Genomic DNA, 21817 nt, shown 5'->3' with positions numbered 1-21817 from the left:
CCCCGGAGCCGGGGCACGCGGGGGGCTCCGGGCCCAGGGACCCAGCCGGTTTGAGCCGGAGCAGCGATCCGGCCCATTGACACTTCGGCCCCGGAAAGGGTTAACTGCATCCAGCCGGTTCGGTTTACATGTAAATAGAGAGCAGCTGCTCCGCGCGGGCCCCGGCTGGCCCTTTTAAGTTTTTGATTGGTTGCCAATGACATCACCGCCCGCGTTCTAACACCGAGGACCCGGAGCGGCGTCGGATAAGCCCTCCTTAAAGAGACGAGGCCCCGCCCCCGGCCCCGCCCCGCCCGCTGCCCATTGGCTGCGGGCCGCGGCGAGGTAGCGGTCGGCTTTCTCCGGCTTCCTATTGGCCCGACGTGCCGTCGCTCGGCAGCCGGCCCGCCCCCTCAGAACCTTACATTTACAGTGTAGCAAAAGAGAAAGTAACTATGTTGCTGCTGGAGATCAATGAAGCCAAGTGAATGGGGGCTGAATGGGCGAATCCTTAGCTGAAGCGGAGCGCCAGATGGTGGAGGGCTACACTTATTTATGAAGTAAGTGGAAGTCAGCGCGGCTCCTCTGGAGAGCCTGGGAGTGTAAGGCGGTGTGAGTGTGAGTGTGAGTGTGAGTGTGAGTGTGAGTGTGTGTGTGTGATGCGATGCTCACGGGGGAGCCGCAGCAGGTGAGGGTATAGGGTTCCTGCTGTTGGCTCCCGCTGCCCTGTGCGTTGACTCTCTCCGCAGTCGACTTGGATTTGGGGAGAAGAAAGAAAATGAGGTTTGTTGGGATGCTTTGCGGCAGTTTTAAATGCCAGGGGCTTGTTAGTGCGCTGTGTTGCGAAGGGGGATGAGCGCCCAGGAGTGGGGAAGTAGCATTCTCTAACGACTTAATTTTCTTTCCAGCCCTGCCTAAGAGGTGGAAGGACGACCAGCAAGGGAGAGGGGACAGCTTAGTGTTTCTCTGGGAGGTTTCCTGGGCCGGTCTGGATGCTTTTATGGGCAATATAGACGCCCGACCCTCTGCTGCAGGGATGCAGATCTCTTTCTACACTCCGGCGTGTGTGTGTGTGTGTGTGTGTGTGTGTGTGTGTGTGTGTGTGAGCCGCGCACTCCGCGTAGAGGTGGGGGTCCCAGCCTGTGTCTCCATGAACACGCTTATGCGTCCCTCACCAAGGAAATGGGCTGTTGATCCTGGGACATACCCTACCTGGTAACACAATAGCAGAGACTTTCACTGCTTGGTCCAGCTGGGAAACAGTTCTAGCTTCTGGAATAGTACTTGCTCTTCAAAAAAAATACTACGCAAGGGAGGGAGGGAGAGGGGGAGGGCCGGAGGGCCGGAGGGCCAGGGATGAACCCTTCTCTCCCATCCAAAGGTGGAGGAGAGAAACCTGAGTCGGTGGGGATCTGGGGACGAGTCGGGTGCGTGTCTCTGTGTGTCTGCGTGTGTGTGCGCGCCCGCGTGTGGACTCTGCCTGTGACACTTTGGCTCGGTGTCAGAGAATGGTGACGGTCGTGTGTAGACGGATGATAGATGACATTTTCCCAGACATCTCTTAAAGTTCGTTTACACGAGCTGCTCTTGCATGGGGTTTGGTTTCTTTTCTTGGTGCGTGTCTAATAGAAAAGGAGCCGGTAGGGTCGGGTCGTAGAGTGCCCCTGTGCCTACGGGAAGGAGGGAACTGGTCCTTTGCAGGCTCCCTCTCATGAGGCAGGAGGTGGACCCAAGGGGCAACACTTCACTGCCCCCTTTAACAGGGACCGGCTCATTGGGAAGTCCTTTCTATGGAATTCATCCTCTTGGAGGGGCGGGGGTCTATCTGTGGGGGATTGAGATCTTATCCACGGGGCTGCCTCCCATCCCTCTGGGATGCCTGGCCTCTGCCAGCAGGGAAACGAAGGAGGGAGCAGAGTCGATGTGGTCCTTTCCTTAAAGTCAGGAGTGTGTGTATGTGTTTGTGTGTGTTTGGGGGGGGGGGGCGGTCGGGGGATGAGGTGGGCAGCAAAGGGCGATGGGTCTGCCAGGGTTGGGGGTTACCAGCCTGGCTCCTTGGCCTGAGGCTTTGTTTCAGGACATTTCGTTTGTAACAAAAGGGGAAATGCAGAATTAATTTATAAGAGACTAACAGGAAACACGGGAGGTTTTCATATGACTCTGTCGTGCTTTTCAAAGGAATGCAAAGCAAGAATAGCTCCCCGTTCAAGAGATTCACTTAGGGGGATACTCTCATTCTGATTTGCAGAAAGTTGCCATCCGCCCCTGATGTATATTTAGCTGCTGTATATTTTGGTGAGCCGGGCCAGCGCTCTTGGTCATTCCTTTGCCTTTGCAGTGAGTGAAGGAATTAAACGGAAAGTATGCACGGGTGGACAAGTGGGTCTTGCTCAGACGGTTGCACTATGCTTCTGCCCAGGAGTTGAGGCCCAGAATAGATGCCTCTTAGGAGCCTTCTTTTCTGTCTTCAGCTTTTCCCATTCTTTGTGCTTGTCCTTTCTCCGAGGCTGAGCTTCCACGTAATACATCCGTGAGAAGGTGGTTCATCAACAACTGTGTGGGCTGTACATGTAACCTTGGACTTAGTGACCAAAGAGGAGGGGGGCCCTCGGGTTGACATCCTCTTGGAATCTGTAAAAAAAAAAAAAAAAAAATGAGACTCAGGCTTGGAGAGTGGCTTGATAAAGGGCCCTTAGGACAACTTCACTCAGAGGGATGCAAAGGCCTTTCCTAGGGTTTGGATCAGACTGCCTTGTGTGTCACGTGACTTTATTCTTTCTTTCCCCCTCCCCTTCTTTACAGACTGTCTTGAGTTCTTCAGTTGCCAGTTTTCAGCCTCCTCATGCCTCCGTCTCCTTTAGACGACAGGGTAGTAGTGGCACTGTCTAGGCCCGTCCGACCTCAGGATCTCAACCTTTGTTTAGACTCTAGCTACCTTGGCTCGGCCGCCCCGGGCAGTGACAGCCCCCCTCCCGTCATTGCCACCACCGTCGTATCCCTCAAGGCTGCGAATCTGACGTATATGCCCTCATCCAGCGGCTCTGCCCGCGCCCTGAATTGTGGATGCAGCACTGCCAGCTGCTGTACTGTGGCAACCTACGACAAGGACAATCAGGCCCAAACCCAAGCCATCGCCGCTGGCACCGCCACCACCGCCCTCGGAACCTCTGCCACCTGCCCTGCCAACCAGATGGTCAACAACACTGACAGTGCAGGCCCTTTAAGTCCATCAGGTGGGGTGGGCAGCCCCGTGGCAGGGACCCCCAAGCAGCTAGCCAGCATCAAAATAATCTACCCCAATGACTTGGCGAAGAAGATGACCAAATGCAGCAAGAGTCCCCTGCCGAGCCAGGGCCCTGTCATCATTGACTGCAGGCCCTTCATGGAGTATAACAAGAGTCACATCCAAGGAGCTGTCCACATTAATTGTGCCGATAAGATCAGCCGGCGGAGACTGCAGCAGGGCAAGATCACGGTTCTAGACTTGATTTCCTGTAGGGAAGGCAAGGACTCTTTCAAGAGGATCTTTTCCAAAGAAATTATAGTTTATGATGAGAATACCAATGAGCCGAGCCGAGTGATGCCCTCCCAGCCACTCCACATAGTCCTCGAGTCCCTGAAGAGAGAAGGCAAGGAACCTCTGGTGTTGAAAGGTAATGCCCCTGTTCCCTTCCCAAGCACAGTCCTGGTTAGCCCGGGTTCACTTTGGGTTCTGTCCTAGAAGTGCCAGCGCTCTCCTTACCCTGGCGGCGCGAGACCAGTCCAGAAGTTTCTTCTTCTCGCCTTCCCTTCTTTGCCCTTAACTGTTTTTGCTGTAGTGAGAAAAAAACAGTCACGTTGAACCCAAAGCCGGAAGACCTGGGTTCTAGTCTCGAGTCAGCATCTCGTTTGCCCTGCGCCAGCCTTCCACCTCTCTGAGACCGTTGTCGGGCCTTTTGGAGAGGCAGTGTACTGCCAGATGGTATCTCAAGCCATAGCTGGTCTGGTGGCTCTGTTCCAATCAATAACCGGTTGGAAAGTTATTGTCTCTCAGATTTCACCAAAGTTGATGGAGCGGAGGAAGCAGCAATTATGGTGAACGACAAGTAAACCTCCAGGTACCAGTGCTTTTTATGGGAAATCGTCTTTCGCACCTCTCTGACCAGCTTGGCTTTTATTTGGTTTGTAAAGTGACCGTCAAGGAGGGCGGAGATCCCTAGTGTAAGGCCCCACAAAAAGCGTTAAGTGTACCAACAACATCTGTTCCTCTGCCAGAGCTCCAAGGGGACAGAGACATTTTTATGAAATACTCCGCAACCCGCTGTTCTTTCTGGCCTCATCTGACAACCACTGGGCATCATGGCTCCTCCCACGATGGGGTGGTAGGTCACTTGTCCCCCTACGATGAATGCAGAATAACTCTAATGTCAGTGTTCCTGAGCCCTGGGGGGAAGAATTAATTACCCCCTGTTTTCGGAGCTCCTTCCACACAGTGTTGCCTAACACAGCAGGGGAACCTTCATCTGGTGTCTCTCAGACTTGCTCCTCTTTGTCCTCAGCTATTGTCCTTTGGAGCACTACACACCACTCTTTCTCTCTGTTGTCTTCTGTCCTTTGATGGTAGCTAGAGTCATCGTCTCTCTCTTCTTCTCTTGTGTTTTGAGCTAAGGTACGCAGCTTCCAGGCCACATCACCACCAAGTCTCCTAAAGCGTGTTGACCAAAGGTATGGCTGTGTTCCTTTGAACACCTTGCGTATTCAAATTAGAACAGGCCATTGTGCAGAGCAGGTCAGTTGTTTTGCCTTTGCATGACAGCTCTGCCATTCTCCTTCTTGTCTTCCCAGGGATGCAGTCTGCATTTTGTTAAGCAGAGTTCTTGGAAATATGGTTCTGAATGACTTCCATACATTCCCTCTGTCCCATCCCCTCCTGCTCCCATTGGGCTCAACTGCCACAAACGCACACCTTTTCCTAGGGCTGGTAGGCTCCGGGGGGAAGGAGAACATGATGGAGGTCATATCTGAAGAGTTTCTGTAGGGTCTGGGCATTTTTGTTGTGATTGGTGAGTTTCCTTAGGGTTACAGGTACATTCAGATTTCCTCTGTGAAGCTCTGTATTTTATGGTTTTCTATTCTTGTTTGGTTGGCTCTGAGTGATTCCCAGTAGGCTTACCCAGCTAGTGTTCTCTCACCATGATCTCGGCTTGTCTTGTCTTTTTTTGGATGAGAAAATACAATCCACAAATTTCCCATTTGTCATATTTCATCTTGGGGGAGCAAAGAGAGAGGGTGGCCAGTGGTCTTGCGGGTCATCTCTTTGATCATGTGGAGAGTTGGTGTTAAGACCTTTTCTGTCTGTATGATCTGAGGACAGGCATCAAAAAATACAAATTAAGATGACCCAGCACTTGAACATGAGGGTGATTAGGAGGAGTTGGAGATCTCACCCTCTGGTTTGCAGTGGACATGGTTGTGTTTGGGGGGTACCGGTCAATCGCTGGGAAATGAATCTACCGCTGAAGGTGGGGTTCCTCTCCTGCGGATGCAGCTGAGAGTCTGGGCAGCCTGGGCTTGTTCCTCAGTGTCAGTGAAGTGCGATTGCCTCAGTGGGGCGGGGCCGGACATGCTGCTGACCTCACCACTGGGCACCCCGGGCGGCCGCGGAGAGGGCTCGTCATTTTCGGGTTGGTGAGACGCAGCGGCGGTCGACCTGGAAGACGCGCTGGTGGTAGAGGTTGGATTATTTGTAGCTTTGGGGGCTTTTTCTTCAAATATCTGGGAATTTGACTGAAGATAGTTTAGGAGCCAAAGGGTCGGTAATCTAGTTTCTTTATTATTGTCATTATTATTTTGGTCTCTTTGGGGGAATGGCTTAAAATTGGGACCAAGATGGGAAAGTCAGGAAAGTGAACATGATTAGAACACCCCCAAGAGACCCTTTCATCTGGGTACACCACAAGTTAATACCGTAGCACCATGGAGGTGAAGAATGGGGTGGGCATCTCGCTCTGTCAGAAGACATGGCCAGTGACTTCTCCCAAGTTCTGGAGTGGGTCAGACCATTCTGGTCTAGCCTTGCTGCTGAGCTTTATTATACTAATACTAATCCCTTCCCTTGGTGATGCAAGCTTTTATTTTAGCAAAGTGGTTGTGATACCATTTTGGAATGAGTGATGTTTTCGCAGGGAAGCTATGGTGGCAAAGGTAGTTAGAGGTTTCTACCTTAGATCCTAAGGACCCCTTAATTTATTTTCAGAGATTTCAGTACAATCTTGGGTAATTTATGGCTGGCCCAACTGATTCTGTGGTTTATGTTTGTAAACACTGGTTGCTACCCTCCCTGTCCAAGTTTTATGTCCCCCTGTTTCAATGCCATGTTCTCCATTTTTGGTGCTGCCTGTCAAGGAGAACGGCTGCTCAGTTACCATTTTAGTAATGCTGTGTCAGGTTGGGAAGAAACTGATCAGAGGCACAGAAGCCCCTGGGATTAAGTTACTGTTCTAATTTACAGTCCCCTCCCTGTCGTGACCTATGTCTGAATCCGTGTTTTATTCTCATCTTCCGAAGAATAAATGGCATCAGACCAGTGCTTATCCTCATCCTGGTGAAAAGGATCCAAATGAATAAATATTTAGGGATTTGCAAAGTCTTTGAAAGAATTACAATCTGTTTTTCCCAAAGTTGATTTTCAGTATGATTTCTAACCAAACTGAATAAGAAGGCTAGATAGTTTGGGGTCTTCCATGACGAGAGCTACCATCTTTGTTATGATGTTTATAGGGTACCTTTTCTTTTCGGGAAAGCTGGATTCAGGACAATAATTTATCATTTGCTCCGGTTGGAAAGGATAGTCTACACTCATCTGCTTCCTCCTTCAAGACATCTATGCCTTTAAAACTTTCATTATAATAATTTTCAAGTATACGGAAAAATAAAGAGTATCAAGAGCACCCTATAACAATCACCCAGATTAAACAGTTGTTAATATTTTTTCCTATTGGCTTTCTCTTCCATTTTTGGTTGTTGAAATAGTTTATAGTATAGACAACATTTTAATGTATTCAAATATGTTTCAGTTTTAAAGTTAGTGTTTTAGAATTAATAAGGCTGCAAATATTTTATAGTATGGACATTTTTATAACTAGATACTTTAGTATCGTGTGCCCATTTTTGAGAGTTTTTCACATTTAGGTTTCTACTGTGACTAGCTAGCTCTCAGGTCTGTGCAGAAGCATCTCTCTTGGTGTGGGAGGGTTCCAGGCTCCTCTGGGGGACTGTAGCTCCCCCTTCCATGGATATGTCAAGGCCTATATCTGTACTTGTTCTGTGCTGTCACAAAACCAAGACTCACTGGTTTCATCCCCCATGGACCTACTGCTCCACCAGGCATGTTGAGTGGGGAACAGGACAGGAGAGAGACTCACTTCAGGAAGCTGATCCATACGGAAGATCTGATAACACAGGGAGTTTGATTTTTATACTATATAAAACCTTCCGTCATGATTCCTGAGAAATGAACCACACAGAGCACACATTCTTCCATAATCACAAAAGATTCTGAAGTCACAGTTACAGGCAGTATTGAGTTTGATGACAAAGTGAACTACTTTAGCTCAATAATCAGAGATCCTACGAAAATAGTCTACTTCTGCTTCCTTTCATGGGGGAACAAAAGTCTTCCCCTTGTCTCTCAGGATGTTAGGAGGAACTTTTATAAAGATACATGAAATAAAGACATACCTATATTCACAAACTTAGTGTTATTATTCTGAGCCTCTGCTTAACATCCAAACATGCCAAACATTCGTCTTGTAGCAAATGGTGGAGAAATTCAGGCAGGATTTTGGATCTGGTCTGTCTGATTCTAGTCTTGGTCCTCTCTTAATAGCCATGCACCCCTGGGCAAATTGCTTCATACTTTACTTCCTTAATTTCCTCATTTATAAAAGAGGATATAACAGTAGCTATGTCACAGTGTTAATCTAGGAATCGAGTGAAGTCATGTGTGCAAAATGCCTAGACCAGTTTTCATATGTAGTAAGCCCTCAATAAATGTAGCTTAATAATAATATTATTATTATTGGTTAAGCAGAAATGATGGTGCCGGTAAAAAGGCAATCTGGGCTCTTCTTCTAAAGGAGTACAAGTAATAAGCTAGGTATAGCAGTGTGTGTGTGTGTGTGTGTGTGTGTGTGTTGCTATGGCCTAAAAATAACTTGGTGACTGTTCACTAATTTAAGTAGCATACGGTTGGAGTGCCAAGTAATTATAAAAACACGTTGGGTCAAGAGGCCGGAATTATTTGGGCAGATCCTAGAATTACTTATTTGTAGGGGAATTTGTAAAAATGAGATGACAAATCTGTCCAACTAGTGTCCCATAACTCAATAATGAAAGTAGAAAACTATTAAGCTTCACTTTTTCTGGCCTCTCATCAGGCTGGTTTATTTTTGGAATAAGGATTGTAGTCTGACTATAAAAGGGTAGGTGGAAGGGGGGGGGGGGAGTGTGCTTCATTTTCAAAAGTTCTCGAAGCTTTGAGTTGTGACGAGATGTCGTGTGAAGGAAAAAGGAGGGAACCGTGGGAAGGCCCGCTCGTTTCTGTAAGTGAGACTTGACCCTTTTCTCTGAACTGGTTCATGGCTGCCTGTACTCTGAGTTTGTGGATATACTATCCTGCTTCCTAATTAAAAAGTAAGTGGAAAGATGTACGTGAGCTCTCCTCTATCCCTGTTCTCTTTCTCTGTTCCTCATTGACTGTGTGCTCAGCAAAGTGGGGTTTAGCCCACTTACACTTGAGTTCAAGTCTAGGCTTTTCTATCAATCAACTGTAGTTGCCCTTGGGGAGCTCAGGTCACCTCCCAGAACCCCACTTCTTTCTCCTTTGTAAAAGAGAGATAATTACAACATCACAGGATGGACTGAGACAATGGGAATCAGACAATGTGCCTGGCACATTGCTCTCAATAAAGCAGCCACTGGGTCCTGTTCTCCTACCCCTGTCCCTGTGCCCTTTTGGATCCTCTTAGGTTAGACATTGGTCAGCGGGGAGGATGGCAGGTTGTTCTAAGCCTAGTACTATGGAGCATGTTAAGTATCAACCACTTGTCCTTACCAATTCAGATCAGTTAAATTAACCACCTGGCTTGTCAAGGACAAGTTCAAGGAACTCCTTTCCTGACAGTAGTGGATAATGATTTTAGATTAGGAAAAAGAGGGTAAGGAAAGGGAGGTTTGACAAAAATCATGGGAGCTGAGAAGCTCCTGCACAGCCTGTGGCGCACACACCATCAGAAGCTAGGTGTGAGCCTTTGACCAGAAGCCAGGCCAACCCCACTTCCTCAGACTCCGCATTAGCAGCAGCCAGGTTCCCTGTCCCAGCCTGGGGGGAGCTGTTTGGGCATAAAAATGTGTCGATTTGCAGTGCTGAGGCAATTGAATTCAAATAGGTAGCCAAGGATATACTCTGCACTAGGGATAGAAATTCTGATCCCAGGAGAGGTCTTCTCCTGTTCTTTGAACTCAAGCATCCCCGTTGTTAGAATAGAAAGGAACTTTAAAGGCCCCTTAGTCTAAGTTGTCCCTGCACAGTGCTCACTGGAATCGCTTGGGGCCATTTAAAAGCTATAATGCTCAGTTCCCACCTCCAGAGATTCTGATTAAATTGGTCTGGGGGTACAGCCTGTACATCAAGATTTTTAAAAGCTTCCCTGTGACTGTGATGTGCAGCAAAATTTGAGAACCATTGATCTAGTCCAGTTTTCTCATTATGCAGTTATTGAAATGGGCCTAGAGAAATTTAACTTGCCCAAGGTCACATGCATGATTAATTTTAGAGCCTTGGTCTTCAGTGCTAAAATAAGTCTTGCCAGGTCAATAGAGAGAGAGAATGTGTGTGTGTGTATTAATGGTAACAGGATCTAATGTATAAAATACAAATATGAAATAATATATTTAATCAATCACTTTTAGTACTGATAATTTTTTTTTTCTGAATTTTGAGATTTCAGTCCAGAACTATAGGGACCTAAGTCTAAGCTCTTTTGAAACCAGCAACTCATGGTCCCGATATTTGCCTGAGTCTCGGAAATAGAGGACGAATGTTAACATTGATTTGAACTCCTCTTCTGGGCAACTTAATGGTTTAAGAAAGAACTAGAAAACACAAATCTAAATGCACCCTTGTACCAAAATGTCTCAGGTTTCTAGGGACTTTTTGATATGTTGGACTCCACAGAGGTATAGCCTGCGAGTAGAGGAGATCCATTCATTTGTTCGACAAATAACTACTGAATGCCTTCTGTGTGCTGGGTACTGGTTTTCGGGCTGGGGATCTGCCCCCATAACCCTTATAATCTAAATGCTTGGATGGAGGCCTTTCCAGATCTTTCTACCTTGGAGATCATGTACCCGTTTGTATTCTTCATCCTCTTGTCCTACACAAATCTTCGTTTACGGAGCAGTTTGTCTTCAGGAGTGTCATTCTCCTGGGAATGTTTGTGAGGGATTGGCCTTTCTCTCTTTTTCCCTTGCAAGATGAAGTCTGGCCTTTTCTAAGCGCATCTTCGTGGACCAACTGAATTTCTTTCCAAAGACTTGATCCAAAAAGAATTTTTTTTTCTTTTTTTTTTTTTTTTTAGTAAATTGTTGTTTTTTAATGGAAAAGGGAATATACATTCTCTTTCTGCCTTAGAAGCTCGGGGCTGACAGGCCTTCTCTGTGCATTAGAGTGGAACTTTGTAATTTGGACCTCCCTAATTTTGGACATGTTGCGGATAGGAACACGGCTGGTGTTTATTTTTTCCTGCATGCTATCTATGAAAAGAGGGCATGCTAAGCAAACAAGCATGTAAATGATACTTCAAAGACAAGGTTTTAGCCTGCTCAGGGAAAAAAAAAAAAAGTTTGCAAGTACAATTAAAAACTACTCTAGCAGACAGGGGTGGGATAAAAACTTAAATCTGTCTTTTCAAAGTCTGAATTATTTCCCCCAAACCATACAGGTTGCTCTTGGGCAAAGTTTCTTTGGCCGCATTTCCTTACACTATATACTCTACATTCACATTGTATAACCTTGCTAATTCAGAAAAATTGGAGGGAAGAGAAAACGATGAGTATGAATCACAGCCTGAATTTTACTGTACATTTAGGAATGTATGTTTTATATTGAAGTTGATGTGTCTTTTCTAACTATGAAGTCTTTGACTCTTGAGATGTTTTCAACCATAAGCCAGGAGGAAGATAGTAGAATCCTTTTTTTTTTTCTAATGTGTCTGTTTCATAAGTGTGAGGATTCACCTACACACACACACACACACACACACACACACACACACACACACACACATTCTACTCCCCCACTCCGTCAAGATCCCTATTTTGTGTGCAACTGAAAGGAAAAGGAACCTTGAGCCTTTGCTCTTGGATGAGGAAATGAGCCATGCAGCCTGGGACTTTCACAGAAGATAAAGGCTGTTACCCCAAGCCCTGCCTCTGGCAAAGTGGAAGATCACTAACAGGAAGCAAAGGGTTTGCGGATTCATCAAATTATCTGTATTGCCTTTATTTCATTTGCAGTGAAGGCCTAGGCATCTTTTTTTCCACCTTCTAAGACTCGGATTTCATGGAAAACAAAGCGAGGCCAAACTTCCTCAGGGCTCCACAAAAGGGTTTCATTTTCTTTGTCTCCCTGCTCCCAACGCCCCTGCACCCATGGGATCCCTGTGGGCATCTGTTGCCCAATTTCTCAACCAGGGAAATAGATAAAACTGCCTGATCCAGGGGTCACGCTGGGCTGCTGCCCCCTTTGAGGTGCATAAACCTCTCCTGTTATAACATGAGCTCAGCTGATCTTAGCGGCCCCAGGTGACAAGGCAGTCACCACTTTGTGTCAGAGCATTGTTCTCCAGTTCTTTTTTTTTTTTTTAGTATCTATCTATCTATCTATCTATCTATCTATCTATCTATCATCCATCCATCCGTCCATCCATCCATCCATCTATTCACAAGAGACACAGGCAGAGGGAGAAGCAGGTTTCCTGCAGGGAGCCCGATGCGGGACTCGATCCCAGGACCCTGGGGTCATGACCTGAGCCCAAGGCAAATGCTCAACCACTGAGCCACCCAGTGCCCCCTCCAGTTCTTTAATGCTTTATAGTTATTCTATGGAGGGAATCATGCCACAGTTTGAATCCTGGCCCCAAGGTCTACAACCACTGGGCTAAATATTAGAAGCTGTTGCTACTGCAAATGAAGAGAAAACACAAGATTGGGAGGAGCAGGGGCAGAGACAGTGGACTAGAGGAAACAGAACAGGGTGAGGGCAGAGGAGCCCCTTGGGGTCACAGTGACAGGACCTTCCCTGTCCTGCACTTGAGTTCTGGGTTCTAATGTTCAAGACAGAGAGTTATTGGCATTAGCTATTAGAGTGTCTGCTTCCTTCTTAAAATAATATGTCTAGACACAGACTTCTAAGGGGAGGAGCCTTCCTTGGAGGGATGGGGGCATTTTCTTGGGTCTTATATTTCTAGTCTTATTAAAATAGCACATTTTTATAATAAGACTTTATAAGAATGGTTTCACGGTTCATCTTGAAGTGATATTTTAATTTGACAGCAGAACACCATTTAATCACATATGACTACTCTGGGTCTGGCCAACCTATCATCCCTGAGATTAAAAAATTATTTTCCAGGGGGATCCCTGGGTGGCTCAGTGGTTTAGTGCCTGCCTTTGGCCCAGGCTGTGATCCTGAAGACCCGGGATCGAGTCTCACATCAGGCTCCCTGCATGGAGCCTGTGTCTCCCTCTGCCTGTGTCTCTGCCTCTCTGTATCTCTGTCTCTCATGAATAAATAAATAAAATCTTTAAAAAATTATTTTCCAGATAGTTTGGGGAAAAAATTGATAGCTATCTCATGCTCTCTGTATGTTGGGCATCAGGCTGTGATATCTGGGTCTTATTTTGTTCTCAGTGCAGCTTCGTGAGAGAGGTTTCCAGATCCCTGGTTTTACAGATGCAGAATCTGAGGAACAGATTCAGTTTTACTCCCATGGTATTAACCAGTGAGTTGGTGAATGAGAATGGCAACCTAGTTCTCACGAGATTGAGGCCCAACTTCCTTCAAAGCTGGCCACATGCTTATTTATAAGTGAGCTATAGATCTCATTCCTTATGGTTGCTTTAACTGTGCTTTATCTCTGAGGTGCCCTAAGTTATAATACCTCCCCCTCCCTTCCATTTTCTCATATACACTCAAAAATGCCACTGCTCAGAACGTTGGCCCACTCTGTATCCTCAGAGAAGAGCTGTCTTCCCTATGACCTCTGCTCTGAATTATATCTCAGTTTTTGGCAACTTCAAAATTTGGTGATGGCAGAGGCTTTTAAGGAGTCACAGGCTGATTAAAGAAACTTTGAAAACTGTAATAATTGTCTCCAACATTTGTGAAATGTTTATTATATGCCAGACTCGGTCGGTGCCTTATATCTCTTGATAACACTGCAGCTCATAGATGAGTAACTGAGACTCCGAGAGATCCAGGCCGGTGTCCAAGGTCATTCAGCTCTTAGATCCTGGGCTCAGCACTGATACGCTTCTGCTCGTTGCATTTTCAATGTAGAGAACCTTCGGATGCATTCTCCTAGTAGCCTGTGGATGTGGGGGTGATGTTCCTTCTGCACATATTAAAATACTCACTTTCTGGAGGGGCAATTAGGTGAGTGGGAAGAAAGACAGGCACAACATTAGATTTTATAGCAAGAAGAATATATGATGGAATATATGATATGATGGATGGTACGAGATGATGTGTGACGACATCTCAAAGACTCTAATACTCAAAGGCATTTGATTGCTTTATATTCATTATCCATTCTGTTAGCGTGGATAATAACATTAACTATATATATATTTTTTCATGTGAGGAAGGAATTTCTAGTAGGGTTATCAGTAGTATCCTTTGAGAAAGTTCATTCTCTAGGATAAGGGAACAGAGATCTTATCGAACTATTTACTTTTTATTATTTTTCGCTTCGGCTTTCTTCCCCTTTCTCTTTTTTTTTAAAAAATTAATTAATTAATTAATTTACTCATGAGAGACACAGAGGGAGGCAGAAACATAGGCAGAGGGAGAAGCAAGTTCCTTGCGGGGAGCCCAATGTGGGACTCGATCCTAGAGCTCCGGGATCATGACCTAAGCCGAAGGAAGATGCTCAACCACCGAGCCACCCAGGTGCCCATTTCTTCTTTTTTTCTTATCTTTCTTCTTCCCTTCTACAACCTAAACCTACAAATACAGCTAATCAGGGAGTATTGCAGAGATGGACCCTGGGAAAAGCCTCATGGGCACCCTTGAAGGCTAGCAGAACAGACCCCTGGGAACCTGGCCCAGAGGAAGCATTCATTCAGGCGGAATTAGTGAGCATTTGTTCCAACTGTCCCATTTTACAGATGTGAATGCTGATCACTTACCCAAGAACATCTAAGCACCTAGTAGCAAAACTGGTATAGGATCCACGTTCCCTTACCCGTGATTTTTTTCATGATTCAGTAATTCATTACTTCCCAGTGGGAGTGCAATCCTTTGGTTTATATCAGAGTCATTATCAAATAAGAGAATCTTGGGATTCTCATATTATGTGTTTGGTCACATCGCTCCATGTTCATCCTTCCCTTTCCCTTTGTAGTGAGCTTGGTAAGTGACTTCTCAATGAATCAGTCTGCAGATTTGTATTTGTAGTCACTCTCCTTCAGAATTTAAATCTCTCCTATCTCACCAAGTATAGTAGGGAGGTTAACCGCATGGATTCTAGAACCAGACTGGTGAGTTTGAATTCTGACTTGGCTGCTTATTAGAAGCGTGAACTTGTAGGCATTGCATTTAGTGTGCCTCGGTTTTCTTATCCTTGAAATGGGGAGGGTAAGGATACTTCTCTCATGGGATTAATTGAGGATTAAATTAGATAACACACATACAAGTGCTTTGAACAGTGCCAGACATGTAACGACTAGCATTTATTAAAAATGTCCCATAATTATAATATGAAATAGCCATAAGAATACTTCACCATTATCTATTTATATCCAAAGGATATATGAGTGATATAATTTAGAAAAATGGATTGACATTGCCCCTGGTACAGCATAAATAGAAACAGCTCGTTGATGCTTGGTAGATTTTGGTTCAAATATTTGGAAAAATGCAGTGGCTTGGATAGATAACTACATCTGTACTTTTTTCTGAATCAGTGCCATACTGGAAAATTATATACTATTTCTCTTTAAGAAAATCTTATAAAATTAAGTCTTAGCAAAGACTTAATTATGTAGCCATTGTTGGAATATCAAGAAAATTTTAGAAAGGAGAAAACAGATGATATACTCATCCCCCTGCCTGGCCTAGTTTCATTTTTACATATTCTCTTCATTCTTTTCCCATATATGTGCATATTTTGCAGAGTTTCTCATATGGAAACTGAAATTCATTTTCGCTTTATATTGTGTGTAGTTTTGCTTTCCTATATTGCCATCAGATTTTCTTTTAATGTAATAGCATGTCTTATTTTATGGATGCCTCCCGTTTTACTTAACTAATCTGCCTATTAATAACATTAAGATTATTTCCAAGTTTTTGATATTATAAGAAAAACCTCTTGAGGGAATCCCTTCTCTGGACTCTTCTTTACAGTGTCCCCCCCCCCATCCTGCTCCCCCATAACCACCACCTTGAGGAATGGAGGCTGGGGCCAGCTACCTTGGCTTTATATTACTACCCCCACCCCACCCCCATTCCCTTCCTGTACATTCCTGCTTTTCTCCTCAGAATATGAGGGCCAACTACCTAGCAAAGTTACTGATTTTTAGGGAAGTCTTTGTCCTTGATTATAGGTCTCTGCACACATTTCAGTTGTATGTGTGGCACATGTACCCTGATAAGGCATGTGTGTAAATCTTGGGCTTTGGTGGGCAGAGTGAGAAAGTGTGGAGGCCCCACTCAGTGCTATTAAAAAAAAGAAGCCATCGTGGAAGTGGATGAGCTGACAGGGCCAACACCACCTCATTTCATAAATATGAGTCACCCCCAGGTTCATGCTGCTGATAGGACACTTTGAAAGGGACATCATGATGACAACAGCACAAAGCGTTAGACGTTGTGAGATGCTGAGTAATATGTGTTTGTGGGCTCCCCCTTCCCCCCTTCTCAAACCCTGGGATTTTAGGGCAGTGTGGAAGCTTTCAGCAAATGCAGTCAAAAGAATACATCAGAATGGAAAGATAATTCCCATTAGTTCTTTTTGCCAAATTGAGGTAAAATGCCCTTTAAATAGGAGCTAATTCTCTGACAGATAATTAGCTTGTCTTCCTTGATAAGGTATGTGAATTGGATTGCATTTATTATAATTAATCCTGCATATTATGTAAAAATGCATTCGTCTGCCCTTATTAGGTGGATCTCTTTATTCCTACCTTGAGGGTGGCTGGCACCCCCCACCCCAACTCCAGTGAGAATTGAATGAATTGGATGCATGTCAGGATGTTGGGCAGCTCTCCCTCACCAAAGTTAGGACCCACAGCCGAATGTGGGGCGCCACCATTAAAGGAGACACAGCTTTCATATTAATATCTGCATCATTTCAAAAAACAAACAAACCCTTGAGAATGTTTTGGGACTTGAGAACTGGATGCTACAGAGCTGCCTAAATAATTGCCTTAAAATCAGTCCCCAAAGAGTGATATTCTTCTGGATTTACAGTGAAGAACTTTTTCCAGGGAGTGAAGGGTGGGGTTACTGGTTTAGTATACTTAGCTGGTGGCTGGGCAGTGACTCTGGGGGGTGGCCCAGGATGAGGAGGGACTCCTTAGTGACTCAAGGAGTCAAAGCTCCTCGCTGTGGTTCCCCCCCTCAGCCCTGGCCATTCATAGCTCCTTGCCACATCCTCCTCTGGCTGCAAAGCGTTTTGGGGCATCTTGTCCCAGTGAAAGCTGTTGCTCATAGTCGCTTGATTTTGCCCATTTTAAATATGTGTTGGGGGAGATATGGGAGCATGGGAATAAAAGAGCAAAAGGATAATATGGATTATCTAACTGAGAGTCTCTAAGTTGAAATGTTTCTTTTCTTGAGAAGATGGGGGCTGTTCCATGTTCTGTGGAGCCAGGCTTCTGGCATCTTAGATTGTAGTCGTTTGCCATGGCTCCTACCTGTGTGTGAGCGTGTGCACATACATATTTGAGTTCACATTTATAAAAGGGGGTGGTACGGCACTGAGCTTTAACTCCGTTAGTGGAAATAACAACAGCCATGATCTCTATCTGTGCTATGCAATATGGCAGCCGGGAGTCACATGCGGCTACCGAGCCTTTGAAATGGGGCTAGTCCAAATGGAGGTGTGCTACACGTGTAACATATATATTGGATTTCAAAGACTTTGTGCAAAAAGGGAATGTAAAATTAATAATTGTTTTAACATGGGGCACCTGGGTGGCTCAGTCAGTTAAGTGTCCAACTCTTGATTTTGACTCAGGGGCATGATCTCAGAATTTTAGCCCATTGGTAAGAAGTGTGGGTGGCCTGGGCCTCCTGAACTTGTTGTGGCTGGCATCTGAAGGGAGGACAGTTTTGTTGGGGACTGTGCCCTTAACTTGTGGAATCTGTGCTGAGTCTGTGTTGTTAGTATCAGGATTGCACTGTAGCCTTCCAAGAATACACACCTTTCATCTGGTATACATGTTAGGGGCGCAGTGATTGGGAAAGTAAAGGACTGTACCTTAACTCACTTGGCTCCCTAAGCCCCATATAATGGGCAACAATGGCTAGTTCCATTCTAGACGTGTGAAATGACTCAGCCTTTGAGTCATTAACCACCAGTCAACGCTTTTGACCACCAGGCTCAGCCTGGAGACAGGGAAGTTTCTGACACCACCACCACCAGTACCCTCCAGCCTGCAACTCTTAGGGTCCCCTCTGTGTCTTCATTTCCCAGATAGCACCCCATGGTGATGACATACATGGGTACCAGCACTTCCCTGATACCAGAGATTCCTAAATAGTAATGTTGGGATGGAATTCCTTATAGGAAACTGATATAGGGTGATGCTATGAGTAAGGGGTGTTTTGTGGGTTTCTTCCTTTCTTCTTCTTCTTTTTTAATAGTTTTCATTGTCTAGAACCATACTTTTGTAGTATGTGTCCCATTACATCTCATAAACAATGTATTCAAATCAATTGTCTTTTCTTTGGAGGCTTTTGTTTGGATTTGAAAACCATGACCCCATGTATTTTGTCCATTTATTTTTGTTTGGTTTCTCCTTCCCTGCTTAAAATAGACACTGTCTCTTGCTTGTAGTCCTACGAACCATTACCCTTCTGCTCATACTCAGGCCTGGCCGTTGTCCTGCAAGGCCTTTTAGGTCACCAGCTCCTAGAAAGTGGAGTCTTGCAAGGGCATCTTGGGGCTGCCCTCGAAGGCACATTTCTAAGAAAAGACAAACTTAAACTCTGTAGTGATTGCAAGGGAAGATTCCTTTACTAGTGAAAGCTGGGAATGGGACAAAAAGGGTGCTAGAGTTCTAAAAGAGGTCTTTTGAAATACCCAAGATGACTCGATTTCTATTTAACTTGGACCAGCCCTGAGCACTTCTCATACTGCCACTATGCCAGGCTTGATCTTCAGAGCTGTTCACGTTACCTCTTAGGCAGCTCTCCCCACCACCCTCAGTGATTGTGGGGTGTCCGTCAGTTCCAGTTTCTAAAAGGGCAATTGGATCCTCAGAAACAACTAAAGAGGTCCAAAAAATTAGACATTCTATTCTCACTCATTGCCCCTCAGCCCTCACCTTCTGGAGGACTAGAGGTTGTGAGGCCCCTTGTCCACCTTCCATAATGTTACTCCTGTGAGAGAGCAAGGGTTGTGACAGCTCTTTCTTAGAGAAGAGGAAACTCCTGTGTTTGAGGAAAAACCTCTGATGATGTGATCATGCTTTAGAATGACCATAAGATTAAGTCACTTAACCAGATGCACATGGTTAATGAGAGGGGTCAGAGGAACCCAGAATTCCTGATTTTTAGATCCAACATTGTGTCCCTTCAACCTGAGGCAGAAGAAACAGCCCTCAGGGTGGTGAGGACGCTCTACTTGAATTGTCTATCTGTTCCTTCTCGCTATGCCCAAGTGGGAGGGCAGTTAGTTCAGAGAGGGCCAAGTCAGAGCCTGTTGAGATTTGTATGCTGTGTACGGAGCCCCCAGCCCATATTCAGTGCTTGGTAAATGTGTGTGGAACTGAACTGGGGGCCCTTCCATGGTCCTGGATATCCTTCAGGTGAGGCATGCCCTCCTGAGTTGCCTTTTCTTCTTCATGGCTGCTTTCCATCTCCACTCCTCATCACTCATATAGCATGTCCAAGGGGGAGGCATGGGGAGGAGAGAAAACAAGTGGAGGGCCAGAGGGGGAGGGAGAAGCAGACTCCTCTGCTGAGCGGGGCTCAATCCCAGGACCCTGAGACCATGACCTGAGCTGAAGGCAGATGCTTAACCGACTGAGCCACCCAGGGGTCCTCTCAGTAGGTTTTTAAAAGATTTCTGCCAATTTTTTTGTTAAGTTTCCTTTAATGTTTCTTCATTTTTCCTTCTTTGTCTTGTTAATACTCAGAATACACACACACACACATAAATTTTTTTTTTAATCTCTCAAATCCCCCAAATTATGCTGAACCACACATTATAGGTGCTTGTCAACTAACTGGCCTTTTCCCATGTCATTCATTTCAAAGGCTATGTAATCTAGAAATATTTCACGAGCACCTCCACAAATCAGGTATTGCTCTGGGCGCCAAACAGTAAATACCTTTATAATTTCCCTTAAAAACTACCAGCATTAGCTCATTAAATTCTTGCAATAACCCTATTGTTGCCTGTTGGCACTATTATTAGTCACATTTTACAAATGAGGAGACCAGGGTACAAGAGGGGTAAGCAGCCTGGCCAAGATCCTACTGCTGGAAAGTCATGGAGGCAGCTCGGGCCCAGCACAGTGGACGGTCAGGCTCGGTTTCCTCGAAGACAAACAACGTGTCAACATTCTTGGGTGGGGGTGGGCTCACCACCTTTATAATAACAGTACGCAAGTGAGGGAATGACCAGTAATTTCAGGTTGTGATAAGTGCCCTGAAGACAACAAAACCTTGAAACTTGATGCTGTAACAAAAGAGCGGCCTGAGAAGTTCCCTGTAAATTGGACATTGGGAAGAGCCTCCTGAGGAGATCACACCTGATTGAAGGCCTGAACCACCTACATGAGTGAGGATTGAAGGGAAGAGGGTTCCAAGAAGAGAGAGCAGCAGGCCCTCAGGCCCCCGATGAGGGTGACAGACCACCCAGGCCTCGCAGCTCTGAGACAGCTTCTTTCTCCTTCTTGCCACCATCCCTCCATAGCTGGTTTATCCAAGCTGTGTTGAAGTTAGAGAGTGCTAGCATTTGGAGCACAGGTGATCCAAACTCCTGATTTCATAGAAGTGGCAACAGAGGTCCCCAGACTAGAACCCAGGATCCCTTCAATGTGGAAAGAAAGGCTGTGCTTCAAGTACTGGCTGTTTGGACTTTTGTCACCCTGAGCCATGTGGGGCATTGGCATGGCATTCAATGTGGCCGGGACGTCCGATGGTGCCAGATGTGGGGCAGCACCCCACGGCACATGTCCCAGGTTGAACTGACCACTCCTTGGCTGGCCCTCCCCTGAGCCTCAAGTCCGGGTCTGCAGTCTATCATCCCAGCCCCCCTCCCCAGGGATGCACTGGTCTCTTGGTTCTTTCCCCCTTAATTTCAGAAGGTGGCCCACTAAATGGGGATGTGCTAGCTTTGACCTGAGGCCACCTCGTGTATCTCTGGGTACTCCCAGGCCTCCCCTGGCTTCCGGCCCACCTTTCCGAGCTCAGCCCTCCCTCCGTGGTCTGAGTGTGGGGCACGGCGGGCTGGGTGGAATCGGTTGCAAGTGGAGCTCACGCCTGCTCTTTCTGGCAGTTGGTCGTTAAATGCTTGGGCTTGCTTAGTTATTCTTGCCAAATATAGAATTCAGCTCTGTGACTTGCGGAACTTGTTGCTATGCCTTTCGTGAACTGAAACATTGGTTCTGTAAAACAACTCAAATTTTGATGTTGACACTTGATCTTTCCCCCTGCCACTTCCTGAATTCCCTAAGCTACAGCCTTTGACCTCCAGATCATATGAAAACACATCGCCAGAAAAGCTGTTTGCTTGGACGTGGGGCTCTCATTCAAAGCAAGCTAAGATGTGCACGGGACTGTCGGCGAGGTGCTGTCCTCCCCGATGGTAGTGAGGCCACTCGGACTTCACTTGTGTAACTTTGCCTTGCTTCCTGCCTCTCCTCCCCTCCTCTTGTCATGGATGTTTCTAGATGACCTTTGGTGAATGTAATTTCCAATGAGAATGTTTCACAGTAGAAATATGCTCTCCCTTGAGGCTTGCTCTTGATATTTCTAGAGATTTATTTAATTGGACTCTACTTAAATCCCATTGGAAAACATACTTTTGCTGTGAAGTTGTGATGTGTTTAATTTGGGGTCTAAGACAAATGTCGGTCCTCAGGGGAGCTGGACTGTTAGCAGCAGGGCTCCTTTTGTACAGTGGGGTTGTTTAATGAATAGCTTCACTGGGCTTTCCTCTGTTTGTTTGTTTAGCAATGCTTCATTATTTAAACTTCTGCACTGAAAAGCAAAGAATGTTTTCCCTCTCTTCAGAGAATTAAACAATAATGGAGAGTATCTGGTTGAACTCTTGGGAAAAATATGGCTTTGTATTTTATAGCACTCTCCTGTTAACATTCTTCCCTCTGCAGCCTTCCAGTA

The 21817-nt window shown here is 45.7% G+C and overlaps 1 protein-coding gene across 1 annotated transcript in view; it reads left to right on the top strand.

Annotated features, from left to right (window-relative positions):
• The first annotated feature begins 385 nt into the window (after window positions 1-385).
• Window positions 386-21817, top strand: part of DUSP10 (dual specificity phosphatase 10) — a 38139-nt gene continuing 16707 nt past the window's right edge. Inside the window, exons 1-2 of the mRNA XM_025991297.2 lie at window positions 386-539; window positions 2782-3632. Coding sequence (XP_025847082.2) covers window positions 2822-3632 — 811 coding nt within the window. The 5' untranslated portion in view covers window positions 386-539; window positions 2782-2821. The remainder of the gene's footprint in view (window positions 540-2781; window positions 3633-21817) is intronic.

The sequence above is a fragment of the Vulpes vulpes genome, chromosome 5 (assembly GCF_048418805.1).
Source record: "Vulpes vulpes isolate BD-2025 chromosome 5, VulVul3, whole genome shotgun sequence".
NCBI classification, from domain to species: Eukaryota; Metazoa; Chordata; class Mammalia; order Carnivora; family Canidae; genus Vulpes; species Vulpes vulpes.
This window is presented reverse-complemented; position numbering and strand designations above follow the sequence as displayed.